Genomic DNA, 25,614 nt, shown 5'->3' with positions numbered 1-25,614 from the left:
TTAGTGGCAAACTTTACAAACTGAAAGAATATATGTATAACTAGTTATACCGGGTACAAATAAATCATATTGTTAGTGGCAAACTTTACAAACTGAAAGAATATATGTATAACTAGTTATACCGGGTACAAATAAATCATATTGTTGGTGGCAAACTTTACAAACTGAAAGAATATATGTATAACTAGTTATACCGGGTACAAATAAATCATATTGTTGGTGGCAAACTTTACAAACTGAAAGAATATATGTATAACTAGTTATACCGGGTACAAATAAATCATATTGTTGGTGGCAAACTTTACAAACTGAAAAAGTATATTCATAATTAGTTATATAAATAAATGAGTTGCCTGTGGTAGGAAAGATGTCTTCCTCTTTATCAGAAAACTTTTCAAACTGAAAAATTATATTCAAAACAAGTTATATAAATAAATCATGTTGTCATTGGAATGAAGGATGTCCTCCTCTACATTGACAAACTTTACAAACTGAAAAAAAAACACATGAATATTTATAGGTTTCATAATTAGTGAGACTAGGATACATGTATATAACTATTTAATTCCAATATAATAATAAACAATCTTCATGAAAGTTTATTATTGAAATTAAATAACAAGCTTATATATATCAAGTGAAATTCAATTCTCACAAGTTAAACCTATTTTTCTTAATATGGTACAAATATAATTCTGGTGATTTATTTTTGAATTCACAAGCTTCATTTCAAAAATTAGTACACTTACAATATTGAGAATAAAGTATCAGAAAACAGCTGTACAACTATTAAATCTGGCAGTCATTTTCAAGCTTCTTGGATGCAACAGAAAGGAATCGACATAAAAAAAGATGTTTTAGTGAAACATATGAGTGCTTTGTATATTATTGAAGAAATCACAAATCTCCATTGATAAGGGTCCAAAGTTACCTTCAAAGTCACCATTGGCAAAACTATAAGCCAAAGGAAATGTCTCAATTCTGTAACACGTTGCAGGATAGGCCAACCAAGTTAACACATTTTTTGTTCCACTTATTCATAGCTTACTACACAGCCTGTCATTTAGTGGTTGTCATAGGTTTACGTCTGTCATATTTGTTTTTTCGTAAATTGTTTTGTTAAAAATTTGGCCTTGAGTTTTCTTGTTTGAATTGTTTCCTTTTTGCATGTCAGGGCCTTTTATAGTCTACTATATGGTATGGGTTTTTCATTGTTGAAGGCCATACTGAGGCCCATAATTGCTTACTTCCACTTCATTTTAACTCTGGTAGATAGTTGTCTCATTGGCAATAATACCACATTTTTAAACATATGCAAAACGCACATTAATATCACAAAAGATATTAATCTGATTTTAAAGACTTTAAATTGTGTTTTCTCAAAAACCTGTCCTACTAATTTTCTTTAAAAGTTATATGTTGTTACCACTAAAATATCCATTTTATTCATTCACAATTTATAGGGATCATAGAAGTAGTTTTTGCTGTATAATTCATTTAATTTTAACAATTACATAAAAATCACAGAAAAATAAGAATTTGATGCACAGCATAGTCATAACCTTAAGCTTACTGTTTCCTTTTTGATGCTTCCTTCACTGTGCAAAAGATTCAACTTGTAATACTCAATTAACAAGTGCAGTGACTCCCTATAATTTCATTTCAATAAAACAGAAATTTCAGTAGCAATAGATATATCTTTTCAAGATACTTTGTAAGACTTGATTTTGAGAAATTATAATTCAAAGTCCAATAGTTACCTCTAATATATACATTTGCACTTCTATTTTTCGGAATTTAATTTGCTTTCCACAAAAATGAAAGTTACATATACCATTTTTTGTATATTCATATTTAATATGTCATGCTCTATATACCTACCTGCATGTATATGCAAATTTCAGGAGAATCAGTGTGATAGGCCATTTATGTACCTGTTACCTTAAATCATGAAGGTACCCTAACAGTCAGACAAGACTAGAGACAAATTAAATGCTGGAGTGCAGAATGAACAGTCATTGGTATAGAGTAGAGACAGATGACATGCTGGACAGCAGACTGAACAGTCATTGGTTTAGAGTAGAGACAGATGACATGCTGGAGTGCAGACTGAACAGTCATTGGTATAGAGTAGACAGATGACACGCTGGAGTGCAGACTGAACAGTCATTGGAACAGAGAAGATACAGATCACATGCTGGAGTACAGACTGAACAGTCATTGGTTTAGAGTAGAGACAGATGACATGCTGCTGGAGAGCAGACTGGACAGTCATTGGTATAGAGTAGACAGATGACACGCTGGAATGCAGACTGAACAGTCATTGGAACAGAGAAGATACAGATGACATGCTAGAGTGCAGACTGAACAGTCATTGGCACAGAGTACAGACAGATGACATGCTGGAGAGCAGACTGGACAGTCATTGGTACAAAGTAGAGACAGATGACATGCTGGAGTGCAGACTGAACAGTCATTGGAACAGAGAAGATACAGATCACATGCTGGAGTGTAGACTGAACAGTCATTGGTATAGAGTAGACAGATGACACGCTGGAGTGCAGACTGAACAGTCATTGGAACAGAGTTGATACAGATGACATGCTGGAGTGCAGACTGAACAGTCATCTGCACAAAGTACAGACAGATGACATGCTGGAGAGCAGACTGAACCGTCATTGGTATAGAGTAGAGACAGATCACATGCTGGAGTGTAGACTGAACAGTCATTGGTATAGAGTAGACACAGATGACATGCTGGAGTGAAGACTGAACAGTCATTGGAACAGAGAAGATACAGATGACATGCTGGAGTGCAGACTGAACAGTCATTGGAACAGAGAAGATACAGATCACATGCTGGAGTGTAGACTGAACAGTCATTGGTATAGAGTAGAGACAGATGACATGCTGCAGTGTAGACTGAACAGTCATTGGTATAGAGTAGAGAGAGATGACATGCTGGAGTGTAGACTGAACAGTCATTGGTATAGAGTAAAGACAGATGACATGCTGGAGTGAAGACTGAACAGTCATTGGAACAGAGAAAATACAGATGACATGCTGGAGTGCAGACTGAACAGTCATTGGAACAGAGAAGATACAGATGACATGTTGGAGTGCAGACTGAACAGTCATTGGAACAGAGAAGATACAGATCACATGCTGGAGTGAAGACTGAACAGTCATTGGTATAGAGTAGAGACAGATCACATGCTGGAGTGAAGACTGAACAGTCATTGGAACAGAGAAAATACAGATGACATGCTGGAGTGCAGACTGAACAGTCATTGATATAGAGTAGACACAGATGACATGCTGGAGTGAAGACTGAACAGTCATTTGAACAGAGAAGATACAGATGACATGCTGGAGTGCAGACTGAACAGTCATTGGAACAGAGAAGATACAGATCACATGCTGAAGTGTAGACTGAACAGTCATTGGTATAGAGTAGAGACAGATGACATGCTGGAGTGAAGACTGAACAGTCATTGGAACAGAGAAAATACAGATGACATGCTGGAGTGCAGACTGAACAGTCATTGGTACAGATTAGTGACAGATGACATGCTGGAGTGCAGACTGAACAGTCATTGGTATTGAGTAGAGACAGATGACATGCTGGAGTGCAGACTGAACAGTCATTGGTACAGAGTAAAGACAGATGAAATGTCATCTTCAACCTAAATATTATATCAGAATAGAAGTTGAAAATAGCCTCTTATTTCACTTACTGATTGTGTAGCTAACACTTGTAAGTCAGGGTCATCAGATTCCAGCAGTTTCTGTACCATCTTCAGGAAACTTTCCACGAACAAGTTTAGTGAATGGGAGTGACAGGCTACTAACAGCTGGTCTAAAGCATCCATACTAATAAATACATATCTGAAACAAAATAAAATGTTATTGCAAATAAATATATAAAACAAGATTGCTTCACTGTAGTGAAATGTCCCCCACTGCTGTGTAAATGACTACAATGAGGAATTGTAGTGAAATGTCCCCCATTACTGTGTAAATGCCTACAATGAGGAATTGTAGTGAAATGTCCCCCATTGCTGTATAAATGACTACAATAAGGAATTTGGTGTTAGAATTAACAACAGAAACATAGATTACATTATAACGTGTATTTCAAGCTTTAGTATGTGCTGCTGTTATTTCAGCCAAACATGGTGTCATTGTACAATAGTTGAAAAAAGCCAAAGTCTAACCTCTTCCATGAAATCCCTCAAAGTACAGGAAGTATGAAAGCTTTCTGTCAAACATTGTCAGAGGACAGAGGAATTGCATTCACAAGATGTCATATCCATTGTGGTACAATAGTGAAAAAGAGGCTCCGATGAGCCTGAATTGCTCACCTGGTTAAAAGATGCTATTTTGATATTCATTGTACTTTTATTGCAATCAGTTATGTTTGCTCATTTAAAAATCTTAATCAGGGGCATTTATGTAGATTTTTGTATTGATGATCATTTTTACTACTACTACTTAGGGGGTGTTTAAGGACCTTGACTTAGCATGAGGGTCTCGCATAGTCGGATGACATTTTTACTGATAGCAGTTTATATCTATTTTCTGAGCTATGGAAAAATTATAGAAATCAGTAAAAAAAAACTATAAATGTTTTCTTTATTTGTAGATCTGATTGTTCTCATCATTCATAATGTTAAAAATTACACTCTATCTGTTACAGTTTTCAAGATAATAACCAAAAATTCAGTATTTGCACAATTTTTACATTTCAGAAGCAATTACTATAAAAAAAAATATTTTTCAGAAAAATCCCAGGGAAGTGGACCTTGACCAGTTGATAGTTGATTTATTTTTTTAGATATAAGTCAAAAACTGTGAATTTTTCTAAAGATTTACATTTCAGGGGCAATCGCTCAAAAGTGGGTTGTCAAATTTTCTGAAAACTTTATAGAAGATAAGACCTTGAGTTTCAGAGGATAAGACTTTAAGTAAAGATTACAACGGCAGACGGACAACAGATGACATACGAGGAGTAATGGCTAAAGCTCAAATGGACTTTTAGACCAAATGAGCTAAAAAAAAAAAAGGGTCAGAGTCCCATAAATTCAAAAAAAACTGTTGACACAGAAATATGCCTCCCCTTTGTGTAACTTTGATTTTATAGTGCAAATGTGAAAATTAAAATGGCAATACTTTAACATGTACACAATGCAAAACATTCAAAGTAAATGAACCATGACCATGACTGAAGGTGCAGGGATCAAAAACCTCTGTGGACATGAGAACTGCCAATGCTAATACAACTGCATACCAAAATACATTGACTTATCATAAGCTGTTCCCTTTAAACTGATCTAAACACACACTTTAACAAGTAAACTATGGAAAAGTTTCAAATTCAATAGACCATGACTGACAGGGGGCCAAATAATCTCTGTGAAAATGAGATACTACATTGACCAACCATTAGTGGTTCTCCCTAAACTGATCAAATCATATACTACATTGACCAACCATTAGTGGTTCCCCCTAAACTGACCAAATCATATACTACATTGACCAACCATTAGTGGTTCCCCCTAAACTGACCAAATCATATACTAAATTGACCTACCTTTAGTGGTTCCCCTTAAACTGACCAAATCATATACTACATTTACCAATCATTAGTGGTTCCCCTTAAACTGAACAAATCATATACTACATTGACCAACCATTAGTGGTTCCCCTTAAACTGACCAAATCATATACTACATTGACCAACCATTAGGGGTTCCCCCTAAACTGACCAAATCATATACTACATTGACCAACCATTAGTGGTTTCCCCCTAAACTGACCAAATCATATACTACATTGACCAACCATTAGTGGTTCCCCCTAAACTGACCAAATCATATACTACATTGACCAACCATTAGTGGTTCCCCCTAAACTGACCAAATCATATACTACATTGACCTACCTTTAGTGGTTCCCCCTAAACTGACCAAATCATATACTACATTGACCAACCATTAGTGGTTCCCCCTAAACTGACCAAATCATATACTAAATTGACCTACCTTTAGAGGTTCCCCTTAAACTGACCAAATCATATACTACATTGACCAATCATTAGTGGTTCCCCTTAAACTGAACAAATCATATACTACATTGACCAACCATTAGTGGTTCCCCTTAAACTGACCAAATCATATACTACATTGACCAACCATTAGGGGTTTCCCCTAAACTGACCAAATCATATACTACATTGACCGACCATTAGTGGTTTCCCCCTAAACTGACCAAATCATATACTACATTGACCAACCATTAGTGGTTCCCCCTAAACTGACCAAATCATATACTACATTGACCAACCATTAGTGGTTCCCCCTAAACTGACCAAATCATATACTACATTGACCTACCTTTAGTGGTTCCCCCTAAACTGACCAAATCATATACTTCATTGACCAAACATGAGTGGTTCCCCTTAAACTGACCATATCATATAATACATTGACCAACCATTAGTGGTTCCCCTTAAACTGACCAAATCATATAATACATTGACCAACCATTAGTGGTTCCCCTTAAACTGACCAAATCATATACTAATTAATACATTGTTAACACTGCAGCTGCTGGTAACTGATGTCTTTCTTTTTCAACTTTGTAGAGGCTAGACAAAAATGGTCCAATCAAAATATGGTTAACTAAATAAGATGGCAAACAATGTTTCATGGTATGAGAGCTTTCTATCAAACAGTCTCAGAAGGTTCAATCTTTCATGGTATGAGAGCTTTCTATCAAACTGTCTCAGAAGGTTCAATCTTTCATGGTATGAGAGCTTTCTATCAAACGGTCTCAGAAGGTTCAATCTTTCATGGTATGAGAGATTTCTATCAAACGTTCTCAGAAGGTTTAATCTTTCATGGTATGAGAGCTTTCTATCAAACGGTCTCAGAAGGTTTAATCTTTCATGGTATGAGAGCTTTCTATCAAACGGTCTCAGAAGGTTTAATCTTTCATGGTATGAGAGCTTTCTATCAAACGGTCTCAGAAGGTTTAATCTTTCATGATATGAGAGTTTTCTATTAAACGGTCTCAGAAGGTTCAATCTTTCATGGTATGAGAGCTTTCTATCAAACGGTCTCAGAAGGTTTAATCGTTCATGGTATGAGAGCTTTCTATCAAACGGTCTCAGAAGGTTTAATCTTTCATGGTATGAGAGCTTAAATTTTTATCAAACGGTCTCAAAAGGTTCAATCTTTCATGGTATGAGAGCTTTCTATCAAACGGTCTCAGAAGATTCAATCTTTCATGGTATGAGAGCTTTCTATCAAACGGTCTTAGAAGGTTTAATCTTTCATGGTATGAGAGCTCTCTATCAAAAGGTCTCAGAAGGTTTAATCTTTCATGGTATAATAGCTTTCTATCAAACGGTCTCAGAAGAATTAATCTTTCATGGTATGAGAGCTTTCTATCAAACGGTCTCAGAAGGTTCAATCTTTCATGGTATGAGAGCTTTCTGTCAAACAGTCTCAGAAGGTTCACAAGGTGTCATTGTGGTACAATAGTGAAATAAAGGTTCAAAGTCCCATAACTCCCATAGCAATGGTTGGATTACAAGGCTCAACAATAACGCTTGTCCAATTGTCCGGTACCAGAGGAAAAAAAGGTCAGACGAGTAAAATCATTCTGTAGGAAATAAATTAAATCAAACTTTGATGATCAAAAGTAATAAACAAAAAACAAGAAAAGAAGATAAAATAAATATTTATTTGACATGTTTACTGGCTATCGATAATTTAAAACTGGTTCTTTGTCAGATACTTTATAACAGTTAAAAAGCATACTATTCTCGGAAACCAGTCTTACCGATCGGAATCATCGGTGTGCTTTGTAGATAAGGTAACAAGACAGTTCGGCACCGTCAAGGAAACGAATCAGCTCCATATTTAATAGACAGTTCGGCATCGTTGGAGACATTTCGGGACCAAAACAAACCAGTACCTCGTTTTCCTACCTTATCCTGTTGCTTTATAATAAATGTATGATAAATTTTATTTAACATTAGTATTTTTAAAATAAAAATCACTATAAAATTCATAAAATCATATTTGATCATATTTAGACAAAACAATATTTGATTGTGTTTAGTTAAACATTTTAATATATTAAAAACAAAGCTGATTGCAGTAAGGCATTAATCATAATAATCAATATTTTATAAACTTAAAAGACCAGGATACAAACCAAATGAGTGTAGACTGACAGGCCTACCAGACTGTGCCTCATGTGCAGAGTCTGATGAGACTTTGGCATTGATGAAAACTAAAACCTAAGTCCTGTGACTAGACATGACTAGATTCAGTTGTTCTCGACTCATATTTTTGAAAAGGATATCAAGAGATATCAATCAAATTCTGTTCTATTGTTTTAATTCATTTTGTTCATTGAATGCAAAAATGGTTAATATAAAGGTTTTTTTTTTTTTGGATAAGTTACAATTCCATTCGAACAAGTAAGTTTTGGTATGTACTTGTCCTATTGGGCAAGTTGAAAAAAAAGTTATTGTAGAAGCCTGGATTAAAATGTCTGTATGATATGGTCAACAACACATGTTGGTAAACAATACTACTAAGTATGAGAGCTTTCTGGCCTCAGGAGAAATGGGTTTACAAGGTGTCATTGTTTCAATACTCCAAAAAAATGCTAAAAGTCCAATAACTCTCATAAAATATGGGGATATAATATGATCAACTACTCATGATGGTAAATTTTTCTACAGCTTTGTGTAAAACAGACTCAGAAGAGATATAAATAAACCTTACCCAATCCTCCTTCGCTGTAAGTCTCTTCCTAGCTTTTGTTCCAGATAAGCTCCAATTCGATCAAGTTTTTCTGAGTTAGACATGGCATAGTATGTTAGTTTGTCCATGTTGTTTTTAACAAGTCCATCCTGAAGTAGAGATTAAGTAATTAATGCTTCAGAAAATCAAACAATACATATTTTTTCCCTTTTTTTATTCTGGTAATATCAGAAAAGTCATTACAATTCACTGATTGTATTTTAAAACTGAAATTTTAATAAACCATACCAATTTACATAATTTCTTTCAAACTATTTGGTTTGTTTATATTGTTGTTCCTTAATCTTCTGTTTCCGTGACATTGACACATCTACTTTTACTTTTAAAGCCTATAAAATCTACAGTTTTATAAAGTATATGTAATAAAGCTCATGCAATTAAAAAGGATCTTTTTGTTATTTTTTCAGACAATTTCTTTTTGACTTAATATTACCTATATCTAAAGTAAACCTCTGGGTTACCTGATCAATTTCACCTCTGGGTTACTTAAGCAATCTTACCTCTGGGATACTTGATCAATCTTACCTCTGGGTTACTTGATCAATCTTACCTCTGGGTTGCATGACCAATCTTACCTCTGGGTTTCCTGATCAATCTTACCTCTGGGTCGCATGACCAATCTTACTCTGGGTTTCCTGATCATCTTACCTCTGGGTTACTTGATCAATCTTACCTCTGGGTTACTTGATCAATCTAACCTCTGGGTTACTTGATCAAACTTACCTCCTGGTTGCTTGATCAATCTTATCTCTGGGTTACTTGATCAATCTTACCTCTGGGTTACTATATCAAACTAACCTCTGGATTACTTGATCAATCTTACCTCTTGGTTACTTGATCAATCTTACCTCTGGGTTACTTGATCAATCTTACCTCTGGGATTAGTGGGAATATATTATCAACAAGTCTTTTGTAGCGTGGCTTTAAACATGCACATCCAAAACAAACTGAAATGATATAAGAAATTTATTATTATTTTATTTAAGCATGTTAAACAGATGCATGCAAAGAAATTTGAAATTACAAATTATTACAAATCTTTAAACAATAGCAACAGAAAACTAGAGGCTCTAAAAAGCCTGTGTCTCTCACCTTGGTCTACATGGTCTATGTGCAAATTCAACAAAGGACACTCTCCAACATTGAAGACGAAAATAGAATTCATGACAAAAATTTGTTGTCATCATATAGACCCTGGACCCAGCATGGCTGGATCAAAAAATCTGTTGTCATCATATAGACCCAGCATGGCTGGATCAAAAAATCTGTTGTCATCATATAGACCCAGCATGGCTGGATCAAAACATGTGTTGTCATCATATAGATCCAGCATGGCTGGACCAAAAAAATCTGCTGTCATTATATAGACCCAGCATGGCTGGATCAAAACATCTGTTGTAATCATATAGACCCAGCATGGCTGGACCAAAAAAATCTGCTGTCATCATATAGACCCAGCATGGCTGGATCCAAAAGTCTGCTGTCATCATATAGACCAAGCATGGCTCGACCAAAAAATCTGCTGTCATCATATTATAGACCCAGCATGGCTGAATCAAAAAATATGTTGTCATCATAAAGACCATGGACCCAGCATGGCTGAATCAAAAAATCTGTTGTCATCATATAGACCTAGCATGGCTGAATCAAAAAATCTGTTTTAATCATATAGACCCAGCATGGCTAGATCAAAACATCTGTTGTCATCATATAGACCCTGGACCCAGCATGGCTGGATCAAAAAATTGCTGTCATCATATAGACCCAGCATGGCTGAATCAAATCAAAGCATCGTCAATGTTGTGATCCAGCCATATTCATAGCTAGTCTGATATTCTTTCTGACCATACTTTTTCAATATTTTTTTCTCTTTTCATTTCCAATCTTACTGTTAAATTTCTATATTATTGCCCATAGGTAGGGAATTTCGCAATATTGATACAAATAATGATATATATATATTCATATTTAAATTTTAGACTCTGTCAGATTTTTTTTTATATCAATATTTTAAATTTAATGGTGACCGACATGAATGGAAAGGGAAATCGTCAAACAAGTAATATATTTTTTTATATGCCCTTAATAATAACTAGCTTAATAATTTCCAGAAAGAGGCCTTGGAAATGCACTTTCTCAACAACAAAAATGAAAAAAAAATAATAACTGATTTTTATCTAAATTGGTATTCATTCTTCATTTAGAAAAAATACATTTCCTGTATTCAAATCTAAATGTACAAATACCTAATGCTGATATATTTCCAATTACCATGATTACTGTTAAGTAGTGATATAATGGGATATAAATGTAGAACAAACAAATAAATTTTATTGCAGAAAATGCTCAGGTAAGAGTTATGCAATTTTGTTTATTGTTTCAACCAAATTTCTGATAATTGTAACTAATTAATTAGATCTTGATTATTGACTTATGTCAGATGATAATGACACTGATTTTACAAGTGAAAAAAAAACCCATGTCGGATTAATCATTCAGCTAGCTAGCAAAATTAACAGAATATTTTAATGTAGTGTAGATCAAAATAAATAATACATTTGTAGGTTTACTATTGAGGTGAAGAATGTGTGTATTCAGTTAGGTGTGTAATAAATTGTGCCTATTTAGTTATGTAACAGGTCATGAGATATTAAATCTGGTGAATTAAGACTGGGGTTGTTTCCAATTAATACTTACATCTTTGAGTGTAATTATTTGAAAATCATGACAGTTTATAATCATACTGACTCTTACTTACCTATGGAAAGAACTGGAGTAATACCATTTCAAAAAAGTGTGGGAATCAACTTAGATATATTAACGCACATGTTGACCTAAATTTCAAAACTTACACAAGCATAAGATAATAATATAATACTTTCAAAATTGTTATCAACTGCTTCAATTGATGTAAAAATACTTTTTCAAATTAATTCATAAAAAGTAAATCATTATAAATTTTGATTTACAAAGGAACTATATGCAAGTGTATATCTAAAACAAAAGGGTTGTTCGACCAATCTTTTATTAATTTAAGGGCAAATAAACATGTCAAAAGTTGGCAGTTGATGATTAAAATGGTGTAGAAAGTTTCTGCAAGCCATAAAAACGCATAATTAGTTTCATGACATGTCTTCAACTAAGTATATTGCACCATTTCCAAAAACAGAGTGATCGCATAGATTCAGCATGGCTGAATCAAAAATCTGTTGTCATCATATAGACCCAGCATGGCTGAATAAAAAAATCTGTTGTCATCATATAGACCCAGCATGGCTGAATCAAAAAATCTGTTGTCATCATATAGACCTAGCATGGCTGAATCAAAAAATCTGTTTTAATCATATAGACCCAGCATGGCTAGATCAAAACATCTGTTGTCATCATATAGACCCTGGACCCAGCATGGCTGGATCAAAAAAATTGCTGTCATCATATAAACCCAGCATGGCTGAATCAAAAAATCTGTTGTCATCATATAGACCCAGCATGGCTGAATCAAAAAATCTGTTGTCATCATATAGACCAAGCATGGCTGAATCAAAAAATCTGTTGTCATCATATAGAGCCAGCATGGCTGGACCAAAACATCTGTTGTCATCCTATAGACCCTGGACCCAGCATTGATGGATCAAAACATCTGTTGTCATCATATAGACACAGCATGACTGGATCAAAACATCTGTTGTCATCATATAAACCCAGCATGGCTGGATCAAAACATCTGTTGTCATCATAAATAGCCAGCATGGCTGGACCAAAACCTCTGTTGTCATCATATAAACCCAGCATGGCTGGATCAAAACATCTGTTGTCATCATATAGAGCCAGCATGGCTGGCCCAAAACATCTGTTGTCATCATATAAACCCAGCATGGCTGGATCAAAACATCTGTTGTCATCATGTAGAGCCAGCATGGCTGGACCAAAACATCTGTTATCATATAGACCCAGTACTCTCAGATATGTGCTTTGTGTCTTCAGTGTTTTTGTTAGTTGTTTTTGTGCTGTGTGTCTTTAGTGTTTTTGTTAGTTGTTTTTGTCCTTTGTGTTTTGTTAGTTGTTTTTGTCCTTTGTGTCTTTAGTGTTTTTGTTAGTTGTTTTTGTCCTTTGTGTCTTTAGTGTTTTAGTTAGTTGTTTTTGTTCTTTGTGTCTTTAGTGTTTTTGTAAGTTGTTTTTGTGCTGTGTGTCTTTAGTGTTTTTGTAGTTGTTTTTGTGCTTTGTGTCTTTAGTGTTTCAGCTAGTTGGTTTTGTCCTTTGTGTCTTTAGTGTTTTAGTTGGGTTTTTTTGTCCTTTGTGTCTTTAGTGTTTTAGTTGGTTTTTTTTGTCCTTTGTGTCTTTAGTGTTTCAGCTAGTTGTTTTTGTCCCTTGTGTCTTTAGTGTTTTTGTTAGTTGTTTTTGTCCTGTGTGTCTTTAGTGTTTTAGTTAGTTGTTTTTGTCCTTTGTGTCTTTAGTGTTTAGTTAGTTGTTTTTGTCCTTTGTGTCTTTAGTGTTTTAGTTGGGGTTTTTTGTCCTTTGTGTCTGTAGTGTTTCAGCTAGTTGTTTTTGTCCCTTGTGTCTTTAGTGTTTTTGTTAGTTGTTTTTGTCCTGTGTGTCTTTAGTGTTTTAGTTAGTTGTTTTTGTCCTGTGTCTTTAGTGTTTCAGCTAGTTGTTTTTGTCCTTTGTGTCTTTAGTGTTTTTGTTAGTTGTTTTTGTCCTTTGTGTCTTTAGTGTTTTTGTTAGTTGTTTTTGTCCTTTGTGTCTTTAGTGTTTTTGTAAGTTGTTTTTGTCCTTTGTCTCTTTAGTGTTTTTGTTAGTTGTTTTTGTCCTTTGTGTCTTTAGTGTTTTTGTAAGTTGTTTTTGTGCTGTGTGTCTTTAGTGTTTTTGTAGTTGTTTTTGTCCTTTGTGTCTTTAGTGTTTCAGCTAGTTGTTTTTGTCCTTTGTGTCTTTAGTGTTTTAGTTGGGGTTTTTTGTCCTTTGTGTCTAGTGTTTCAGCTAGTTGTTTTTGTCCCTTGTGTCTTTAGTGTTTTTGTTAGTTGTTTTTGTCCTGTGTGTCTTTAGTGTTTTAGTTAGTTGTTTTTGTCCTTTGTGTCTTTAGTGTTTAGTTAGTTGTTTTTGTCCTTTGTGTCTTTAGTGTTTAGTTAGTTGTTATTGTCCTTTGTGTCTTTAGTGTTTTTGTTAGCTGTTTTTGTCCTTTGTGTCTTTAGTGTTTTAATTAGTTGTTTTTGTCCTTTGTGTCTTTAGTGTTTTTGTTAGTTGTTTTTGTCCTTTGTGTCTTTGTTAGTTGTTATTGTCCTTTGTGTCTTTAGTGTTTTTGTTAGTTGTTTTTGTCCTTTGTGTTTTTGTTAGTTGTTTTTGTCCTTTGTGTCTTTAATGTTTTTGTTAGTTGTTTTTGTGCTGTGTGTCTTTAGTGTTTTTGTTAGTTGTTTTTGTGCTGTGTGTCTTTAGTGTTTTAGTTAGTTGTTTTTGTGCTTTGTGTCTTTAGTGTTTTAGTTAGTTGTTTTTGTTCTTTGTGTCTTTAGTGTTTTTGTTAGTTGTTTTTGTCCTTTGAGTCTTTAGTGTTTTTGTTAGTTGTTTTTGTGCCTTGTGTCTTTAGTTTTTTTTGTAAGTTGTTTTTGTGCTTTGTATTGTTTTGATGAGTTAAGCCCTTTTCAACTGATTTTTATAGTTTGTTCCTATGTTGTCCTGTTACACCAGTCACTGTCCCAGGTTAGGGGAGGGTTAAGTGCCCACAAACATGTTTAACCCTGCCACATTCTGTATTTGCCTGTCCCAAGTCAGGAACCTGTAATTCAGTGGTTGTTGCAACACTGTACAAGCAGTAAATACTGCATATCGAAAGGCATAGAAATGTATAAACTATGTAACTGAAAATTACTATGTGTAGATTACATAAATATATTTAACTAAAGGCAATTTTCATCATGTTTTAACATGTTTAATGAAGTAACATACTTATTTTGTGAAAATCAGATTGTTTCGATGCAAACAAGTACAGAAAGTGAAAGAAAGTACTTTATAAAAAGTTGTTTCTTTTAAATAACATACAACCAATCTGTAAAGTCCATGCAAGAATGGTTAAAGTGACGACACCAAAATTCAAACTTGATCTGTGTTTTGTGGTAATAAGCATTGTGTATAAGTTTCATAACATTTGGTTGAGGCAAACTTAAGTTAGAGAACCAAAACTAAAAATTTTGCAATTTTTCCATTTATAAAGGGGCATAACTCTAGAACGGTTAAAGTGACGCCACCAAAATTCAAACTTGATCTGTGTTTTGTGGTAATTAGCATTGTGTATAAGTTTCATAACATTTGATTGAGGCAAACTCAAGTTAGAGAATGGAAACCAATTTTGGGACGTACGGACGGACAAGGGTAAAACTTGATGCCCCCTTCCCTACGGCGGGGGCATAAAAAGAAGATGTGGTATGATCGCCAATGAGACAACTCTCTACAAGAGGCCACATGACACAGAAATTAACAGCTATAGGTCACCGTACAGACTTCAACAATGAGCAAAGCCCATACTGCATAGTCAGCTATAAAAATTAAAAGGCCCCAAAATCACAAATGTAAAACAATTCAATTGAGAAAACTAACTAATTAATGTACAAAAAAATGAACGAAAAAAAAATATGTAACACAGCAACAATGGACAACCACTGAATGACAGGCTTGAACATTATTGAACATAGTACACTAAGATTGTTCGCAGATGACAGTATTATTTATAGGGAAATTAAAAAACCAGATGACACATATAAATTACAGTCTGACTTGGAAGCGGCCGGCAGATGGGAGCAGGACTGGCTCATGTATTTTCACCCTGATAAGTGCAACATTCTCAGTGTAACTCAAAAACGCAAACCTTTAGACTTCACTTATAAATTACACAATCACTCTCTAGAAAAAGTTGACTCTACAAAATATTTAGGCCTAACTCTTCAATCAATTTTAAAATGGGACAAACATATCGATACCGGTAACATGACATCAAAAGCAAATCAGTCTCTTGGATTTATTCGTAGAAACTTTAAAATAGCCTCACCTAAAGTTAAAGCACATGCATTTAAAGCTCTTGTCCGACCAAAACTAGAGTACTGCTCAACTATTTGGGATCCACATCAAAAACAGCAAATTTCACAAATTGAAAAAGTTCAGAGAAGAGCAGCGCGCTTCTCATGCAACCGCTTCCATAACACCAGCTCAGTTACTGAAATGGTGACAGGCTTAAATTGGTACCCACTTGAAATTAGGCGTTTACAGACTTGTCTTCTTCTACAAAATTATACATGAAATTGTTGCAGTCCCTACATATAACCTTTTGATCCCACTAGACAATAGAATTAGACATAGCAATCCACACTCATTTAGGCAAATACAAACATCTAAAGACAGTTATAAATATTCATTTTATCCACGAACAGTTATAGTCGGGTAATTAATACGGATAGCGTTTGACATCTTTAGCCGAACAGATTTATCATTTTTACATAATTCAATTCATTGTATGCTGGTTCATATTCTGAACGCCAGTCTTTGCTCCTTTCTAATATAATTCACAAACAAAAAACAAATATGAAGCTTAGAAATGGAAAAATATTAAATACTAAACTCGTTCAAAGGGTATCTACACGTCTCAATCTTCAAAATCGCTTATCTAAAAATACTACCATCGCTAACATTTTTAACAATAAAAATCGTGGTTACCCTTCTATCGATAAGTGTCATGCCAAAAAATGACTTACATGTCCCCGTCTTTCCACCAACAATACGGTAAGGTCCACGTTTAATGGTCGCACATTTTCTTTAAATTTTGAAACTGATATAACTTGAAAAACAAACAGTATAATTTATTTACTCACATGAAACAAACCGGGATGCGGTATTCAGTACGTAGGTGAAACTGGACGATATTTATCTAAACGCACTCAAGAACATCTGTATCGTTTTAAAAGACCCAATAAATTCAAAAGTATCATTTATCAACACCTTAAGAAGCACAATCATCCTATTAAATATTTAGCAGTTCAACCTTTAGAAGTAGTAAATAAGCAGCCTGGTGAATCTCATTCAAAGTTTGTACGATCGCGGAAAATAATTGAATTAAATTGGATTAAAAAATTACAGACAGTCTACCCTCTCGGTCTTAATGATAATATCATGGGAATTGGTAATATATCAAGAACCGATTCTGTTAACATTTTGGATATAGTTTCTAAAACTGTTCGTAAAAACCGTTCTCATGGTCGTAGAAAAAATCGCAATCAAAGAAAATTTCGGACCAATCATACCAATATTTCGGACCTAATTTCTATTTCAAAAAACAACGGCAGACATTATCTGTTAACAAAGCTCTGTTCATTACCGGTTAATAAGTTAAATAAAATTTTAGAGGATTGCAACACAATTTCATATAGCAGTCCTAAGTATGAAATCGTTCAAATTATAATGGCATATTGTTATTCTAAACTGTTTCCCAAAATTGATCGCCCTGAAGATCATAAAAAACAGTTTATTAAAATAAAGTATGTCAATAAAGGTTTTGATTTTGTAAATATTGCCGGTATTTTTAACGACCATTCTGTTAAAGAACAAATTCCAGGATATTTTGATAATACTGAGCTCCCTCTTATTTGTTATATTTACAAGAAATCTACCCGGAAATTTGTGTTTAATTATAGCCAATTGTGTAAAGATGTTAATATCAGTGAAAATACACCTACTTCATGTAATTGCAGTAATTCCGAATACATTTATGGACCCATTTCCCATGTTATAACAGGAGATCTTAACATCGTTCAAGACCGAGAGTTAAAATCATTCCTCAGTAAAGGACCTAAATATCGTCCCCCGTCAATTATTAATTGGAATGAGTGTCGTAATATCATCCACGACTCACTCCATACTTACTGTTTGAAATGGATAAAACGGGAAAAAGCTGACAAAAAATCTTTGGACTCTTTTTTTAAATCAGTAATGAACATAGTTGATATACGTATTCAACATTTTAAAGAACATTTTACTCTTAACAATAACCACAATAAACCTATTTCTCGTATCAAACATAAACTAAAAGAACTAGCCAAGGAATTTGTTTTTGTCCCGGCCGATAAAGCTGCTAATAATATTATTATTGTTTGACGTAAATTTTACATTGAGGTTCTGAAAAAAGAAATCACCAATTCACCAACATTCCAACTGACTCCATTTTCAGAAAACGACATCTGTAACAAACATAAACTTTTAGCTACCGCTTTACAAGCAGAACCAAATACAATGAAAGTCCCAACTATGTATTGGCTTCCGAAGCTACACAAAACACCTTACAAATATAGATTCATTTCGTCTTCAAGCCATTGTTCCACTACTAAATTGTCTATTCTTCTTACCAGTACACTTGGTACAATCAAAAACCTGATAATAAATTGTTCAAATAAGGCCTTCGAAAATAGTGGAATTAATTACTTTTGGAGTGTCAAGAACTCGTTGGAAGTACTTGATAAATTGCATGCATATATTGGTGATTTTGAATCTGTTCAAAGTTTTGATTTTTCTACCCTATATACCACATTGCCTCACATTCTCATTAAGAAAAAATTCACACACCTAATTAAATGGGCATTTAAAAAGTCAGAATGTGAATATATATGTTCAAACTCTTTTAGGTCATTTTTTAGTAGCAATAAACAAAAAAACCTATGTCAATTGGACATGCTTTGATACAATATATGCCCTTGAATTTTTACTAGATAACATTTTTGTTCGCTTTGGAGATTCCGTATATCGTCAGGTTATCGGAATTCCAATGGGGACTAACTGTGCACCACTTATTGCGGACCTTTTTTTGTATTGCTATGAGTTACAATTTATGACAAAAATCAGTAAAGACCCATCGAAACAACATCTGATACACAAATTTAATAATACTTTTAGATATTTGGATGATATTTTGGCTCTCAATAATGACGACTTCAGTATGTATACTAAAGAAACTTATCCTGTTGAACTTACTTTAAATAAAGCTAATACTAACAATGACCACTGCCCTTTCCTCGATCTTGATATCTATATCATTAATGGAAAGCTTAATACTAAAATATATGATAAAAGAGATGATTTTTCATTTCCTATCGTTAATTATCCATTTTTAGATGGTGACGTTCCCTTGTCACGGTGTTTATATATCTCAACTTGTACGATTCGCTCGTGTGTGTAACAATGTTTTAGATTTTAGCGAGAGAAATTTATGTATTACTGAAAAATTATTACACCAGGGTTTTCGATATCACAAACTAGTCAAGACATTTGCTAAATTTTATCATCGGTATAAGGACATCATTCGTAAACATGGTAAATATGGCTCAACATGCAGACTTCTTATACGTTCAGGTATTTCACATCCAATTTTTTATGGAAATATTCTTTATAAAGCACAAAAATGTCAGTATTCACCTCTGAAACTAACAAAACCTTTAAATAGACTTATTAAGAAGGGATATAGTTACGATACTGTTGTCAGGTCATTAAAGATTGCATATTTTGGCGTTAATATTGATTCACTTATAGGGTCTTTGCATCGGCACTAAACACATTTATTTAAAAACCAGTTGTTGGCATGACACGGGTTATGTTCTTCTCATATATGTTATGATGGTATGATACTAAACCCCTAACGGGAAGGATTGTGCCTGATATTCATATGATGAAGACATAATCTTTCAATCAGTTTAATTGAAGTCTGGAGCTGGCATGTCAGTTAACTGCTAGTAGTCTGTTGTTATTTATGTATTATTGTCATTTTTTTTATTTTCTTTGGTTACATCTTCTGACATCAGACTCGGACTTCTCTTGAACTGAATTTTAATGTGCGTATTGTTATGCGTTAACTTTTCTACATTGGCTAGAGGTATAGGGGGAGGGTTGAGATCTCATAAACATGTTTAACCCCGCCGCATTTTTGCGCCTGTCCCAAGTCAGGAGCCTCTAGCCTTTGTTAGTCTTGTATTATTTTTAATTTTAGTTTCTTGTGTACAATTTGGAGTTTAGTATGGCGTTCATTATCACTGAACTAGTATATATATTTGTTTAGGGGCCAGCTGAAGGACGCCTCCGGGTGCGGGAATTTCTCACTGCATTGAAGACCTGTTGGTGGCCTTCTGCTGTTGTCTGTTCTGTGGTCGGGTTGTTGTCTCTTTGACACATTCCCCATTTCCATTCTCAATTTTATAGATTGGAATCTTCTGCCACAACAAATAGTATCATGCAGTACAGTACAGGGATTCAAGAGTATGATCTCAGAATCTGCTCTCATCCCCATTTTCTATCCCTAACTATTTTGTTATCAAATGTATATAGTTTTATCTAAATGAAATTTTTCAAATGCACATACATTATTTTGATTTTTTGATTTTGTTTCTTTTTATTTTTCTTGCAACAATGTAAATTATAAAATTTTATAGTCGACGACCGGCGAATAATCTTCAATAATTGAAGGATCGCTAGAAACTTAAAGAAGAAGAAATAGGCTGTTTTTATCACAGAAAATTTTAACATAATGTAACATAAGGAAATAATGCCATTAATGGTTATTCCTGACAGGTTATACTCAAAATAGTATTGATTATTGCTCTCTTAAATGCCGGTCATGACCTTTCAAGAATTCTCCAAGAAACCATGGAGGGGGCTATGACAAAATAGTTGCAATTTTGCAGTCTAATATAGGGAATAAAAAATCTGCCCCTCAATTATGATAAAATTGCATTGAAGTAATGCGGGAAATAATTGGGTCCCCGTTCCATATTACTGCTTTTTAGGACTATAGATTCGAATATTTTCATACCTGACATACTGATTGTTCTTTAAAGCGTAAAGTATAAAGCTAGCTTCACCAAAAATATATGTATAGAGAACAATTTCGCTTTCATTGAGAAAATAATGCGATCATCAGTCACTTCGTATTTTTTCCCAGTTTTCTCCCTTTCCAAATGCAAAGTAACATTCGATTCGTGACGGAAACAACTACGAGGAAATACGTATAATGAGCATTTGTGACAAAACGATTTTAATATTGGCAGAGACATATGTGTATATGTCTCTGATATTGGGTATATAATTTAGAACATAGGTAAACACGTGTTAAAATTTGATATTTAAAAAACTAAGAAATTCATTTATAAGCACTAAGAAATCAGAGAATGAGCCACTTTAAACATAATAAGAAATCCGAGAATATAGACATCTACTAACGGGACTGGAAACGGATCGATCTGATGAGATTTCAATGTCCCGATAGCGGATTATTGATTTAGTATAATAGTCCCAGGTTATATTCAAGATCTGTGTGATAATTTAAACTCAATAAAATGAAACATAAGCATTTAACTATAAATAAAGCGCCTGCAGTTAGCAAAAAATAAATATATATATATATATATATATAGCGAGACCACAAATTTGTATAAATTGAAAAAATGTATGTGTTGAATATAGATCCAAATGTGGACCCATCGGTGCTACATCTAGTACTAGTTCTTATCTGTGGTATTTCCAGGATGTTACTATACCTTAAATTATTTTTATACCCGCACACGTATAAAGTTTTGTCAATGACATTGTTCATCATGTTACTTTGTTGTTTAAATGTGTATACATGTTTTTGTGTAAATGTACTTTAATCATTCAATTCATTCTAATCATTTATAGTGTGTTTTATTTTGTAATTCATTTGATTGTATAGCTCAAATTTTGGGCACCATGATTGGTTAATAAAATATCTTATAAAAGAGGGACGAAAGATACCAGAGGGACAGTCAAACTCATAGATCGAAAACAAACTGACAACGCCATGGCCAAAAATAAAAAGACAAACACAAATAATAGTACAGATGACACAACATAGAAAACTAAAGACTAAGCAACACGAACCCCACCAAAAACTGGGGGTGATCTCAGGTGCTCCGGAAGGGTATAAAGCAGATCCTGCTCCACATGTGGCACCCGTCGTGTTGCTTATGTTATTACAAATCCGGTAAATAGTCTAATTCGGTAAGTTTCATTCGTGAAAAGGGAAGGGTATTGTAGTTACGACATAAGGAACATATCCGATATCATCTGTGAAACGGTTATTCCATAACGGTCAACCAACTCGTGATGGCGTCCGTAAAATTTACGAAGAGATGATTTCAACTTCACCATTTGGAACTCTTGGTTTAATAGCTTCCTTGTGAGCAGCAATCCTATATCAAGGAAATCATGATAGGAAATACAAGCCCGGGAATATCGTATCAATTGGGAGATATATACTCCCTATGCAGTCGCTGCTGGAATGTTGCTACATAGAAATGGAAAGTTCACAATTGGGAAGCTGAAATCATCTCTTTTGTCGTAAAGTTTTGTTTTCAACCGACCCTCATTGTCAATTTCTAGATGTAAGTCAAGATATGAGGCAGACTTAACTGTAACATCTTATCTTATGTATACGTAAATGAGGGTGGTAAAGGGTTATTTTCGTGCAACGTGTTTTGTATATTAAACTTTTTGGAGTATCTCTTATGTTTTTCCAGCTCAATGATTGATTTTGATTTACATAACACCCACACATCACATATGTAAATAATATAAGTTGGTAAAACTTAAACAAAATAAACGCCAGAACTGTATATATATAATTTTCAAAGTAACACTCATCAAAAACATTCTACATAGAGTGCTGTACATAGTTATAACAACACAATTTTCTCTACAAAATTACCCTTATACTCTAATATGTGTAGCTTCCTTCTCCTTTTTTACGTAAATCCAACCTTTTCGTACCCTCCTTGAACTTGAATGAGTTTGATGCTGAACAACATCTTAGTAGACGAGCAGTCTTTTTCTCACATCGAGGGGTAATTCTTAAATTGAGAAAGTCCAAAAACTATTCAAAACAAGGAGCGACTTCTTGAAATCCCTTTGCCCAGAATTCCTGGTTCCCCACTTTGTCCAGCCAAGCCCTGCTACTTTTTTTAAGATTACCCCTACAGCAGGCTTCCCCCTGTCTTCAGCCTTTATGTATGTCTCACAAGGTAAATTAACTGGGCATCAGTTCTCTGGCCAGAGGCGGTGCGTCTTTTGCGCTTGAATGTGGCATTCCTACGGAGTTAATACAGGCTTAGGGAGACTAGAAAAGTGATGCTTACAAACGCTATATAGACCCTTCCCTTGACCATAGGCACATAGTTATGGATACTTTTGCAAAGCATATCATGAAAAAACTTTGATTATTTCTATTATCTGTAAGTTTGTGTTTTGTACATGTATATAAAATATGTGCTCTTTTTAATGTTGCCTAAATTAAGATAGCATTTATAAGGGTCTTGTCATGCACTGCAGAATTGTATTAATATACCGCAAAGTCTGATATGGCATGGTTGAAATAGACACTTTTCATAATAAATAGTGACCTTCATCTCTACTGAATTTATGGACGTCTATTGTTGGACTTGTATATATATTTGTGTTGGTACCATTTGTATAGACATTTTGTATGGTACAGATCGGACTGCTTCTAATACGTGTACTTTTGTGTATTATCAGTAAATTTGGTGTTACATTGTTTATATTTTGTTTTTACCAATTTTTCAATTTTTATTTATTTTTATTTTTTTAATTTTATCTATTCTTTTTTTTTCGTACCCCTACTAACAGGTTTGGGATATTTCAATTAGAGAACCACAGTTTGACTTACACTTTCAGTTATTCATTTCAGTTAGACATTTTGTTTATCATGCATATACATTTGTACATGTATTGTATATTTCTTGCTTTATTTGAAATTTGAAATATGCTTTATAAACTGTGGTTAGTTTGCCCAAACCGGTCTTTGTTTACATATACCTATATATAGACCTGTTAGTAAATGCGTTTTGTTTAAATATACTTTTTCACTTTTTTGGTCTTTTGGAAAATGTTGTTTGTGCTGTATTTAGACCCCTCTACCAAGAAATTTGTTTTGCATGCACACGTATAAAAATTGCGGTTTTTATCCAACGCAATCATAGGTTTGAACGTTGTTTTCAATTTAGACTTATTTATAGATATTTTTTCGTTTGGGCATGTATTATATTTGCCTTCGGGTTTATATGATCCGTTCATCCTATTTCGACTCTTCAAAATTCATGAGTCTATCCTAAATCGAGGTAAATTATATGGCCTTCCAAATACCGTTTCGATTCCTAACATCACTGAAGAGACATTAATTGTCGAAATCCGGATATGGTGTACAAATTTTTGCACCTCATGTTTGCGGTATACCATCTTTTCCGCAAGTTTATTATTTTCTGTTTGGTATTAAATTAATAATAAAGATCCATTTTGTTACATCTTATGATCCGTTTATTTGGCAATCGCCAATGGCAGTCAGCAGGGTTTAAAAACATCCGTTGTTCTACCTGTTAGTCAAATGCGTTTTGTTTAAATATACTTTTTAGATTTGAAAATTATTTAACAATTATAAAAGATTTTGGACAGAGAAGAATATTCACCAGATTCAGAATATCAGCTCATAGACTTCAAATTGAGTCATGAAGATATCAAGGTACTATCAGACATTAGAGATTGTATATTCATTGTCCATCCGGCGAGATAGAAGATAAAAAAAAAAACACTTTTTACTAACGAGTTCAAAGTATAAAGTTCAACGTTATGTACAAATTAAAGAATAGAAACGTTTAGAATTGTGAATATTTCAATTGACTGGTATTACGAAAGACTTTGATTATTCGTATTTAAGAAAAGGGGGTCGAAACATATTTTTTGTACAAGATAGGCGTTAACGCAGAATGAAACCTTTGAACTGGCGTTGGTGTTATTCCTGTCAATATAATACTCTTCCATGCTATTACCATGATTGCTACTATAGAAAGTGTCGTAAAAGAACCGAATAATAATAATAAACGCGGTCGTAAAAGGTATCATAATGATTATATTTATGCAAAGAGATGCTTAAACCTTTTGCATTAAAGTGATAGATAAATTACTTTTGTGCACTACTCACGAGGAGGTTACCACAGTGTCTAAAAATACTGCAAACTGTCTGATAAATTGATTACAATGTTTGTGTTATCACTCTGGCATGTCAGTAAAATCAAAGATATAAGACTTTGAAAATACTCTGCACTGATTTGAAAAAAAAACTAATAATTATTATGATAACATATTTTTTTATGTTGTGCTTTTAAATATGATCATATGCATGACATATATCATACGATAATCTCATCCACTTGATGTGAATTTTAATTAATCAATTAGAAATAAAGAACTTTGAACTTTGAGCTATATTAAGAATGGAAAAATGCTATACATAGGAAAAATTGCAACATATGTTTCAATATGTTTTTCATATATTTTAAAACGTATGGAAACATATGTTTAGGACCGGTATGGAAACATATGTTTAGGACCGGTATGGAAACATATGTTTAGGTCCGGTATGGAAACATATGTTTGGGACCGGTATGGACACATATGTTTTTGAACATATGAGAAACATATGAAAAACATATGTTTTTAAAATTCATATTGAAAACTTTTCATATTTGTAAACATATGATTTTCATTTGTCCTAAACATATGTTTTTCATATGTATTATCTCTATTTTCAAACATACGTTTTTCGTGTTTTCTTTTTGATTTAATGAATATAGATAAGAAGATGTGGTATGATTGCCAATGAGACAACTATATATCCATCCAAGTCACAATGTGTAAAAAGTAAACAATTATAGGTCAAAGTACGACCTTCAAC

General features: G+C 33.8%; 1 protein-coding gene and 1 long non-coding RNA gene across 2 annotated transcripts in view; one reads left to right on the top strand and one right to left on the bottom strand.

The window, feature by feature from the left end:
- LOC127737692 (protein EFR3 homolog A-like) overlaps window positions 1-20,803 on the bottom strand; it is a 116,398-nt gene extending 95,595 nt beyond the window's left edge. The window contains exons 1-4 of the mRNA XM_052248551.1: window positions 20,668-20,803; window positions 9,717-9,790; window positions 8,805-8,932; window positions 3,738-3,888 (exon numbers count right to left, since the gene is read on the bottom strand). Coding sequence (XP_052104511.1) covers window positions 3,738-3,888; window positions 8,805-8,932; window positions 9,717-9,790; window positions 20,668-20,674 — 360 coding nt within the window. The 5' untranslated portion in view covers window positions 20,675-20,803. The remainder of the gene's footprint in view (window positions 1-3,737; window positions 3,889-8,804; window positions 8,933-9,716; window positions 9,791-20,667) is intronic.
- On the top strand, window positions 12,002-15,369 carry LOC127737715 (uncharacterized). Its single transcript, XR_007999785.1, has 3 exons — window positions 12,002-13,046; window positions 13,488-13,919; window positions 13,964-15,369. It is a non-coding gene; the product is annotated as an uncharacterized LOC127737715 (long non-coding RNA).
- Window positions 20,804-25,614: the final 4,811 nt, after the last annotated feature.

Source organism: Mytilus californianus, unplaced genomic scaffold (assembly GCF_021869535.1).
Source record: "Mytilus californianus isolate M0D057914Y unplaced genomic scaffold, xbMytCali1.0.p SCAF_1, whole genome shotgun sequence".
Lineage (NCBI taxonomy): Eukaryota > Metazoa > Mollusca > Bivalvia > Mytilida > Mytilidae > Mytilus > Mytilus californianus.
Note: the sequence above shows the minus strand (reverse complement) of the source record. Positions and strands in the feature narration are given on the sequence as shown.